Source organism: Cupressus sempervirens, chromosome 9 (genome assembly GCF_028749045.1).
Source record: "Cupressus sempervirens isolate cs-2001-9-10 chromosome 9, ASM2874904v1, whole genome shotgun sequence".
NCBI classification, from domain to species: domain Eukaryota; kingdom Viridiplantae; phylum Streptophyta; class Pinopsida; order Cupressales; family Cupressaceae; genus Cupressus; species Cupressus sempervirens.
The window spans coordinates 662,983,454-662,995,786 of NC_143126.1; the positions used below are offsets into that span (position 1 = coordinate 662,983,454).

General features: G+C 35.1%; 1 protein-coding gene across 2 annotated transcripts; it reads right to left on the minus strand.

Moving 5' to 3' along the window:
• Positions 1–606: 606 nt before the first annotated feature.
• On the minus strand, positions 607–4,555 carry LOC149540496 (putative serine/threonine-protein kinase PBL10). 2 transcript variants are annotated; one of them, XM_089801595.1, is made up of 6 exons: positions 3,792–4,555; positions 2,621–2,961; positions 2,296–2,431; positions 1,689–1,831; positions 1,447–1,570; positions 607–1,272 (listed from the first exon to the last, which is right to left on the minus strand). In XM_089801595.1, exons 1-6 carry the CDS (start codon positions 3,856–3,858, stop codon positions 788–790), a joined length of 1,296 nt encoding a protein of 431 aa, XP_089657721.1. In that variant the 5' UTR covers positions 3,859–4,555; the 3' UTR covers positions 607–787. The 2 variants fall into 2 exon arrangements, with proteins under 2 accessions (XP_089657721.1, XP_089657722.1); XM_089801596.1 differs by lacking the exon at positions 3,792–4,555 and adding an exon at positions 3,224–3,243.
• Between the last annotated feature and the right edge of the window lie 7,778 nt (positions 4,556–12,333).

The following is a 12,333-nucleotide window of genomic DNA, read 5'->3' on the forward strand; positions in this document are numbered from 1 at the left end:
CCTCCATAAGTAATGATTGTTACTCCAAAGTTTGAAGTTTAAATCACTTCAGAAAAAGTACCACATGGACACCAAAGACAATCTGTTGTTTTGTGCTTTGATGAACACTCTTTGGAGTTAGCAAGTGTGAAAGGAAATCAAAAGTAGCTGAATGCTAAATTAGAAAAATAGATTTGATTGCTTGTCACCTTAACATTCATTTAGTAAATCCAATATGCAGAGATGAAGCTATTGCATGTTTATTTGTTGTGTGCTTCTTTGACTGCAATCTCCAAGTGCTTAGCTTCTTGCTGAGTTTGTATGTTTAGTTTTCTCTGATCCAGTTTCCAATAGCTTCATATATATAGCCATCTGAAATAATATATACTTTAAATGGCAGTGCAATTTTTTTAAAGATAACTGAAGATCAGTTGAACAATGAGAGCGGGCCAAACCACATTACACCAATATCCCTCTTTGTTGTAGAAGTTATAATGATCTCAAGTGGATGAAAGAAGCTTCCATATAGTGCCAGCCACATAATATCAGTTCATAACTACTATTAACAAAACATGTAGAACAATTTTTAATCCAAGTAGTACTACTATAAAAATTATGCAACCTTAATTTAATCAGTATGCAGCTGTATTTATTAATGTTGCATAACCTGAAAAAATCTTGAAGATACATAGGGAAGAGAAGAACCAAGCTACTATTCAGAGACATCAAACCCCTAAAACAGAAGAAGTGAAAATTGCAAACCCATTACAGTTTTGTATGCTTTCCACACTCTGTTGATATTTGTACATTAGGTTGCCTTTAGGGACCGCTGATATAAATAATGTGAGTAACCACCAGGTCTTGGGAAACTAGAGGAAGGACACATCATGTTCTTAATCTTAGATTGTCCATTAGTGTTCCTGTTTGCATCGGTAAATGATTGTCTCTTTCCAAATTGTTCGATATCCAAATTCCTTGATGTATCTTTGGAAACCTGCAACTCTTCTAGTGTTTCAACAACATCAGTCATCGTAGGTCTGAATTTTGCTTCTGTACAAAGACACTGATAAGCAACCATTGATACTGTCTTGGCACTCTTCATTGAATATTGACCATTCAATCGAGTGTCTATAACTCGAAACAATTTGTGCTTATCATTCAGGTAAGGCTTTGCCCATTCTACTAGATTCTGCTCCCCAGGAGCACGGTTCTTATCTAAAGCTCGTCGACCAGATAGCATTTCCAGTAAAACAACACCATAGCTGTAAACATCACTCTTTGCTGTCAAGTGACCTGTCAGCATATATCATTCAGTGAAAAGTGTTATCAGAAATGATTCTGATTGAGCACAAGGAATTTATTTGAAGAAGACTGATGTTAAATTACTTCCTACATCATATTTGATGAACTATCAATACTAAGAACTCTTAGCTAAATGTCTTCCCAAGAAACCGAATCTCCAATCACCTGTTGCCACATATTCAGGAGCAGCATAACCGTAAGTCCCCATGACCCTTGTAGAAACATGTGTTTTATCACCAGTTGGACCATCCTTGGCTAGGCCAAAGTCTGAAAGTTTGGCATTATAGTGCTGCAGAAGTCACAAAATCAAGCACAGAGTTAACTAACAATATGTTCAAGGTTCGATTAAATGGGATCAATTAGAAGCAGTACTCCAGCTACAATACTGTGTGTGAGAGTTGACGTACTGAATCAAGTAGGATGTTTGATGTCTTGAAATCACGATATATTACTTGCTTTTCTGCATTATGGAGAAAAGCAAGCCCCTTGGCAGCTCCAGTAGCTATTTTTATCCTTATATCCCAAGAAAGTGGCTGGTAGTTGGAGCCTCCTGCAAAACAAATTAAAAACCAGAAACATTATAAGGTTCAGATCATCAAAATCAACCAGTCAGTCCAGTAATATCTCAGGGATAACCCCAAATGAGTAGTTCCTGCAAACGAATCTGTGGGAATTTAACCTAACTTGCTTATGTGATTGTTACAGTTCTTATGAATCAAGAATTAGTTGTAGCAAACCTATAAGTAAACTCTGAAATAATAGTCTACAATAAATTAGAATGAAATTAGGACATGCCAACTATGACCAAACTCAAGGCAAGGCAGAAATTAGTCCCCTCTTATTGTTTGACCCGGTAATAGAAACCAAAAGATCAAAAACTGACAACTGGCAAATCATAGAAATGAACATATGTGTTTTTGCAAATTCAAATGGATACGGCAACCTGTTTTGATGTCATCATGGACAAAATTTGTCTCAAGATGGCAGCATTTTCACAGAGAAGGAAGTACTCACTTCTAAATAGGTGATTCTCCAAACTCCCTTTTGACATAAACTCATAAACCAATAGGCGATGATCATCTTCAGCACAGTATCCAGTTAGCTTCACAAGATTAGGGTGGTAAAGCTGACCCAGATAATTCACTTCTGTCTACTCACATGACAAACCAAAACAAGTCATGCCCTCATATAGCATTTCAGTTTTCAGTCTTTTATGAATTAAATCTGCTAATGTACCTTGAATAAGAATAAAAAAATCTAAATTTGGAAAAAAGCTTTAAAAAGGTGAAGATTGAGAAAGACAATAATGTTATACAGCTCCACTTTGAAAAGTACTTACCAACCATTCCTTATGACCTTGCAAACTTTCTTGATTAAGTTTCTTCACGGCAATAACCATGCCGACACCTGGTTTGCTTGCGGTGAAACCTTGTTCATCAATCCATCCCTTAAAAACACAGCCAAAACCTCCTTCTCCTAAAAGATGGTCTGGCCGAAAGCTCCTTGTGGCACTCTTAAGTTCATTAAAGGTGAAGGACTTCAGATTAGCCGAGGGGAGAATTTGACCTTCGGACAAAGGATTTGACATGTTACTGCTATCTGTCCTATAACTGAGAGACGACATGCTTTGAGTTGAATTACTGGAGGATTTGACATCTTTGCTGGTAAACTTTGAGTTTCCTACAAAACGTCACAATACAAAAATGCATAAGCAGGTCAGAAAACATCTACAGGAATATGAGACAGAGAAATCAAGTTAAGATACAAATGAACGTAGAAAAGTTGACTTCTTTGAATTCAACATAGTTAGACTCAGGATTCGAATCCTAATCCATGCTTATTGAGGGAATCCAAGTACAACGCTAAGCTGCAGGGAACTTCTTTGACATTCCGTGGAATACCCATAATTTTAAGAGATCAACATAGCGTTATTTCGGTATACCCCACAAGATGATTTGCCCAGCTTGGAAATGGAACAGGCTTGAAAAGTAGGCAGGGCCTTTAGCACCACCTTGTTAACCTAAATAAAAACTTTGAAGCCATCCCTTTCAAGTGCATCTCAAACAAGTAAACAATGTATTGAAAAGAACAAAGGGCCGCCCAAAAACTCTGCGGAATAGATACCCTGGGTAACCTTTTCTATGCCATTGGGCATTAATGATTCTGTACAAACTAGATGACAATATGGGATTAACGAGACCAGCGCTCAAAAATTGTTACCCATTCATCTCCATAACCTATCAAATCCATCTACACCTTCTATTGTACAGTTCTAAACGCGTTCATCATCCCTGGGCATTGTGGACATACTATATTCCTACATAATTTCCTTAGAAACTATTGATAACAATGTAAGCCTATAAGAAAACATTTCAAACCAGTTTACAAGTTTTGATGTAGATTTTTCTACTTCAAATAAGTTTGCAGATCAGTCAAATGGGCATAGTAAATAGCCAAATTCCTATTGAAATACCAGAAAAAGGAATGCTGAAATTTAAGGTCATACTTACCAGATGGTGATGGGCTAAGTTGAGTTGGAACCTCAGCTTTCAGAGCAGCCCAAAAACAATTGCCCATGGAGTCAAACGGCAAGAATCTTCAGACCCACATCCCTGCTTGCCGTTTTTTCACAATTTGTTTCAATTAGGTTACAGGAATTTACAGCAATATTAATCCAGCTAAGGATAAATGCATGTCTGAACATTCATTGTACCAATCAATTTAAGCAACAACAGTAAAATATGAGATTCGTTGTGCAGAAGACCGAATCCCAATATATTTTGACTACCAAAAACTTATTTCCCCCAACACCATAGTTTTGATTCTTTCAAGGCTCCTACAGTAGTCCACCTTAGCCTAATTCTATAAGTGATACATGTTTGCATGGACCCATTTCAGTTTTATTTTTCGTTGTCTGAATTCAAAGGTCATTTCATTGAAAGTTTACTTTTACTCCATTGACTGGTTCCATCAAAGACTTCCTAAGTTCTTAGGTGGCATTTCAACCAGTCCTCTATGAAGCTTGGTATGCTATTCCAGTCAAATGAGGTGTCTTAATTTTTTTAACATTGTTACTTCGCTTCACGTGAGACTCATGGGAGATCTCATGTTCTATTAGGAAACAGTTTTCAAGGGTCTTTCACCCTCTTCCAAAAGGCCTGGTTTTTCTCAATCCCCCTAAAATCGATTAATTGGCCTTTTAGTCATAAGGTAACATTTTTCTTTGTATCATGCTTTCAGATCTTCATTGGGAAACGCATTTACTTGAGTTAAACAAGCAATCTAACTGGCATTCATGACTAGTTATCAAATATATAAATGTACTTTTTATATTCTCTAACACTCTTTACGAGGAAATCATTTGTCTTCTTTGCACTTGACTTTTAGCGAGGCAATTAACTTGTATATTAGGAGATGTTAATGAACAAGTCTTTCCTATCTTAAGGAAAACTAGATTATTTATATTTTAAAAATAAATTTTATGTAGAAGATGCTTGAAAGAATTCAAAATTAAAAATATTGAGCATTTTGTAAGAAACATACATTCTGGAATTATATTTTATCAACAAATTAGAAGATGCATGAGAGAATTCAATTTAAAAATATTGAGATACATTATGGAATTAAAGGAAAGTGGTTTCATATTAGATAAAGAACAACATAATAGTCTTACTTTTTAATTTTTATGAGACCATCTTAAATATTTAAGCTCATTAAATTAGGATAGATATTAGAAACAAAATGAATATTATAATTAAATGGAAGATAGATGTATATTTAATTCTAGATAAATGATGGATAAATGTTGTTAATTTATTTATACTTTGTCAAAAGATTAATAATCTTGGTTTGACAAATATTCATAAGTTTGAGTAATCAAAGAAAATAGTATAAGATCAATTTTGAATCTTATGAGTTTGATCTCAGCTATTTTGAATTTAACCCAACTTGTAAAATTGATTTGGATTGCCTTGGAATAATTAAATAGATGTATGTCATTAATTTATTCATCTCTGCCTTCTTGATATCTCAATCTAGCAAATTGTGTAGAGATATTATTGAGGAGCTTATCAACTAGATGGGTAAAGATGTTTTCTAAGATTAAAATCCTAGGTGGATTAAATTAATAGTGATAAGAAAGGTCAAAGACAATATTCACAAACTTATATAAGACATATGTGATGATGGTGTAGATTTGATTCATTTGTTACCCTTTAGAATTGGACTGTAGCATACTTGTTATTGTGACATTCCTTCATCCATCTAGCATGTGTTTAAGTACATAGTTAATATCTTTAAATGTCATGACTTAATAACATGTCATGTGAATTGTGTGTTATGTTGGCTCATAATAGCTAATGTAAGGGGACAAGACAATTGAATTTTGATTTCATTTCTAAGAATTTAGAGTCTATGAATGCACTCTTTGAGATTAACCTAGATCAATCTCTAGCCACATGAAAATTATAAGTAAGGACAAGGTGATGATGTTGAGGTGTGAAGTGAATGTATAAAAATAAGTGTTAGTGGGGTAAAATGAAGATAGATAGGGGTAAGGGTATGAACCAAATTAAACACATGAATATGTTTGCATTCTCATTAAGGTGGAATGGAAATGAATGGAAAATGGTATGGGTATGCTAATTTCATTGTTTCAAGTGTAAATACTATAATTAGTCAAATTAAAATATATTTATATATGATAAGCTAAGAAATCAAAAGCAAATGTAGTTGTAGTGGTGAAAATTACATACCAGTGCTTGCTTTCCTATGTTTTGGACTCACTTTGTATTAGAGCATCCTAATGTAATAAACAACTTACAAGTGATATACTTTTGTATGAGTTTGGCTCATAATATATCTTTTAGAAATCTTATCATTACTCATCCACATAGATCAACCTTAGTCCCTAGGTCTATTTTGGAGTGTGGACTTGAACTAGGCCACTTTTGTAATCGTACCATCCTAAAAAGTGAGCACATACTTTGTGTTCATTGTGGGACCATTTTTAGCCTACTTAAAGTATTTCTTATGGTAAGGTCTTGTGTTCCATTTAATGGTTCCTCTTTCTCCTTTAATCATGTTTAAACTCAAGATTGGATATAATTTCTATGCACAATTTGTATTTATCCACCCATTTACATTATTAATTTCAATTTAACTCCTTTACATGCACTTTCAAATTTTAGGATTTGCCCTAATTTCCTAATAGATTGGTCTATTTCTCAGCACACAACCCCAGGTGTTAGGCTAGCTTTGAAAAGGTCTACCTAAACAAGATTGACTTAGCTCGACCTTGTCCTAGACTAGGCCATCTCAGGTTGGCCTTGTCTTGGGGATTTTATTTTTGTAGACTTTAGGCCAAAAGTGAGGTTGTTTTTCCTAGATGTTTAATCAAGGTTGGCCTTGTGAAAGATGAGCCCCAAAATGTGTATAAAAGGAGACATTTGTTGGCAAAATGGTCAATGTTCCCCTCACAATTCATCACAAGGGGTTAATTTCCTCTTGTGGATTATATACATCTAGCGGTTGTATTGAGCATTCAAACAGTGGTATTTTGGTGCAATGACAACCACGTAGGCAACAAGTGGTTTCAGAGCTTGGTCATAGGTTTGAATCCCGTCGAGCAACACTAAGGGGGAGATTGTTGGAAAATTGGTCAGTACTCCCCTTGGGATTTGTGATAAGGGACTAACCACCTCTTGTAGATTTGATAGTTCTAGTGGTTGTATCAAGCATGAAAGGTTGATATTGGGGTACAATGGAAACCACACTTCTACTCATTTTCATATATGATATCTATAAATACATCAAATCTTCATGTAATCATCTAGAAGAAAGCTAGTGTACATTCAAGGAGCTAAAGCAAGAAAGAAAGCATTCATTGAAGGTATTCATTACTCATTATACGCTCAAGCATTCCATCCTCCATCATGCATGCAAGTTATTATCTTCCATATATCTAGTTCTTTTCCCCACTAGAGGTCAAGTTGAAAAGGAGCTTGCAATCAAGGAATGAGATATATACATTCATCCATTCAAGTCCTCTTCCTACTTATCCCATCATTGTGGTAAATTACAACAACTACCACATGAGGTTTTATGTTACATAATTTCTTTACTTATTGTTGTGTTGAGTCGAAGCTTTTGCATCAACATTCTTGATGAAGGGTACTCCCCTTTTTTAACATCACACACACACACACACACACACACACACACACACACACACACACACACACACACACACACACACACATACACACACAACAAAATGGAGAAATAAATAACAAATTATAAGAACCAGACATTTACAAGAACAAGAACAGTTTCTTTCTATTATCTTCAATGGAATGATATGTTACAACATTAAAAAGTATAACATTTTCCAGAAACATGGGCATTTTCATGGTAATAATCTACAAGACATAGCTGAAAGGAAACTTGCAACAAAGAATATAACCATTTCCACATAACCCATAATAAATATAAAATAAATATGCAATTGAAATCTACATGCAAGAGAATAGACAACATACCCACAAAAATTGTGATGCAAGATATACCTTGGGAAACCCTCATTAAAGGAAAAATTTAGCCTCTAAAAGCATCCATCACCATGTATTATCAACAAAAATACCATTACAATACAACCATAGAAGCCCTCAAAGCCATAGCTACAACCAAGCAATCTATGTGAACAAGCATGAATCCACACATCCCATGCCATGCTTCTAACCTTTACAAATGCTCCCTTGGCTAACCTGTCAAGCCTTGTCCCGCTTGACTCTTTCATTTTTTGTCTTCTTCTTCTCTCTCATTACAACAACTACCCTTGTGGCTTCTTATATAGTAGCAAGTCTCAAAAACCACCAAGTGGTATTACATAAATCATGTGCTAAAACCATGTGCTACCTAACCCAGTGACCCCACATTTAATATTGAAAATTTAATTCTTTTCCCCAATATTAAATAATTACATGAAATATCATGACAATGTTACAATGCAACTCATCAAGTATATCCCATGGAAATCTTTGTATGTTGCATGCCCATTTAGGTAGAACATTACATAATAAAATATAAACAATATTATGTAATGTGTGCAACACCCATTATCTCAACAATCTCCCACTTGTTGTATACATTGCACGGGGTCAATTTGTAACCACATAAATGAACAAGGGAACAATCCCTCCTACCTCATCCACCATCATGGATCAAAGTACACCATGTGCTCCATCCTAGTACTCACAACAAAATCAAAGTATACAACATGATCTCAAACATGAATGATCTCACCTCCTATTATGTCATTACCACTGAACATACATAGAAGTCATCCAAAGAGAAAGCCACCCAACCTATCACATTAGAAGATCATAAGATCCTGTGCCAATTGAAATGCCAAGCACAAAAACTTGATCCAAAGGTAGCATGTATTCGTAGTTGTCAAAATATCCATCGCTGAAATAGCACTCACAGTAAGTGCCAAACCCATCCAACTATCCATACCTCCAAAGGTCTACCAAGTGAATCTCACATCATCATCAACATATCCAATCTATAACCTGTAATCACAAGCCTCAAGAGAAATACCTACCACATATATACCAAGAAGCTCCCACTACAAAATATAATGTCAAATCTATAACCAATCCACTCACAACATCTCAAAGAAGTGAATCCATGTAGTCGCAAGGACATCCATAATACATAAACCAATAACCTACAAGATCAACTCTCATAACAAGTCTCCAATGCTCTCCCAAGTTCTCCACAACCAACAAAGGAAAGAGATAAAGAAATAACCATGTCATCTCTCACATGACATACATGAGCACAAACCTGTGATTAAAATCTCTAACCAAACTCAAATCCAATGTAAGCAAAACCGAACATCCAGGAAGATAACCAAGACCAAAGTGAAACCATACAAATCATAACCTGTATCATGTCCTTCTACACATACCTCTAGATGTAAATTGTACAAGTATGATCTCCTCCATAAAACCCCAACCAAGAAGCCTCAACAACACCCAAACTATATCATATAACTAATCATGGATGTAAGCCTCTCACAAGAAGATCAAACTCATAAACCATTCCTAAACCAAGGAATATGCCCAATATAAAACCATCCCCCAAACTCAACTAGTATAACAACATATGCAAATGGAGATAACCAATGCTAAACTATCTCTCAAATGAACCCTCCAAAACTAACTCATATACCATAGCTCAAGATCCATATCCATGAAAGACAAGCATAAACACAATGCACTTGAGAAAAAAAATTGTGGGCTATACCTCTCAAGTAGCAAACCACCAAGTAGACCAAAAGTGGGGAATGGGAATACTCTTCAAGATATCCAAGTCTCTAACCAAGACTCATCTAAGAACAATCTCCTCTCAAGTCCATATTAGGTGAATGCCCCTTGGACTTCCTATTGAAACCAAACAACCGTCCCAACAAATACTTCTCTAATCTAAGAGAGATCAACATCACCATCATCTCTAAGTATCCATGAGCACCTTTACCAAGAACCCTGTAAGTCCTCAAGATGTAACCGTCTGCACACACCATGAAGAAAAATCATCTCCACATACCATGAAGAACCATCTCCACACACCATGAAGATAACCAAGAACCCCATGAGTCCTCAAGATCTAACCATCTTCACACACCATGAAGATAACAAGTGAACCATGCAAATGTCAAAGATGCTCCTACAACAATAGGATCTAAGGCAAATCTCCAACATCTGCAAACACTCAATAAGTATATCAATGCCAACAACTCCCACTCAACCATGGTAGCAAGTCACCTATGGCATCATAAAATCCATGCCAAACCTGTACCAAATCTAAATGAATGTGTAGAGCTCTTCAAGAGCTTTTCATTGACTACTCGAAGTCCAAAATTCGACTTCGTATGTCCAAGTTATGCCCTAATTTATTCTCAAAATAAACAACATCTGACTTTAGGGCTCTTAGAACCTAACAAAATGTCAAAATTATAGAACCAAACCTACACCAAGTTGCAGTGCTCTGAATTATCTTTCCAACACCTACAAGAAGTCTAAAATTTGATATCCTAAGATAAAGTTATGGCCATTTTACTAAAATAGTCTTTTTACCATTTTCACTGCGATTTTTCTTATTTTTTTGTGATGAAAATTCCGACAAGATTAGATTTGATGACCATCATAGGCTGAAACTAAAAAAACTCTTTCATTTCCTCTGAACATAACCAAACTAGGGCATATTATATATCAAAATTTATGGAAACATTGACCCAGATCCAATGGCGAGGTCTATTTTTACCTAGGAGGTCATTTTTGTAAGGTCCCCTTAAAACTCTTATTTAAATGAAACATCTAAAAAACTCTTTTGTCCAATAATTTCACATGCCCAAAATCTAGCAACATCCCATCATACAACAAACCCAAAACTCTCAGATCTACAATAAAAACTCCAATATCTTGCCCTTTCTTTTATCCTCTTATGTATTCCCATGGATTCAATCTAGGGTTACAATAATAAAACCATATTTCTAATACCATTTGTAAGGAAACTTGCAACAAAGAATATAACCGTTTCCACATAACCCATAATAAATTTGAAATAAATATACAATTGAAATCTACATGCATGAGAATAGACAACATAGCCACAAAAATTGTGACACAAGATATACCCTTGGAAACCCTCATTGAGGGAAAAACCCAACCTCCAAAAGCATCCATCACCATGTATTATTAAAAAAAAACCATTGCAATACAATCATGGAAGCCTTCAAAGCCATAGCCACAACCAAGCAATCTATGTGAGCAAGCATGAATCCACACATCCCATGCCATGCTTTTGACCTTCACAAATGCTCCCTTGGCTAACCTATCAAGCCTTGTCTCACTCGACTCTTTCATTTTTTCTTCTCTCTCATTACAACAACTACCCTTATGGCTACTTATATAGTAGCAAGTACCATAAAACCACCAAGCAGTATTACATAAACCATGTGCTACCTAACCCGTTGACCCCACATTTAATATTAGAAATTTAATTATTTTCTCCAATATTAAATAATTACATGAAATATTATCACAATGTTACAATACAACTCATCAAGTTTATCCCATGGGAATCTTTATATGTTGCATGCCCATCTAGGCAGAACATACATAATAAAATATAAACAATATTATGTAATGTGTGCAACACCCATTATCTCAACAATAGCCACCTCACACACCACCAAAACTGTCCTAGATAATCCTATTGGCCTTCTCTATATAGGAGAATTTAACAACACTTAAAGCATCTAAAAATTCTAACCTCCATTTTTTAGGTTGGTCATCCTTAAATTATTTTTATTTACATTGGCACATGCCAAGAATATGGCCCTAATGGTTTTCATAACTCAAATGAGTGTTTGAAGGAATTTTATTTTTCTTTCCAATTTATTGGAACTTTTGAAGGCCATAACTTTTGACTCAATAACTTGAATGGCTATTATAACCACTTTTTAGAAGCCTCTTAAAGTGCTTTACAACACCTAACTTGTAAATTGTTGGTTATCTGAGATATGGCCCATTTTTAAAGAGTATAAAGCCTTCAAAATTGAGTTCAAAGATTTTTTAACCCTTGCCAAAATTGAATTATTTTTAATATCGCCAAAACCAAACTTGATCTTACAATCAAATGTTATTGGCAAGCTTATATAGCCAAAGTGAACCTCTAAAGAAGAAGTCAAAATATTTGGTGCTTAAATTAATAACTTATTAAAAATAGTAAATTTTCCAAAATAGTAACTACTCACAAACATAACCTTTTTTGAAGAAAGAAAACCTAGACGATTTTTTTGGGTGATGCAAGACCTTCCATACATCTTGGATGCTCCTACATCAGATACCCAAGGTATTTGAGAAGGGAAATTGTCACATCTCAAACATTTAAAGGAAAACCAAGGTAGTTAACCTCTTTCTTTAACAACCATGATGAATATTCAATAGGTCTTCCTTTCTATTTGACCAAATACTCTTCATATGC

Excerpts from the sequence above, each read along its gene's own strand:
- LOC149540496 (XM_089801595.1), bottom strand. The coding sequence starts at position 3,858 with ATGGGCAATTGTTTTTGGGCTGCTCTGAAAGCTGAGGTTCCAACTCAA. Across the intron at positions 2,962-3,791 it reads ACTTAGCCCATCACCATCTG|GAAACTCAAAGTTTACCAGC; the intron begins GTAAGTATGACC and ends GACGTTTTGTAG. Across the intron at positions 1,571-1,688 it reads CAAACATCCTACTTGATTCA|CACTATAATGCCAAACTTTC; the intron begins GTACGTCAACTC and ends TGACTTCTGCAG.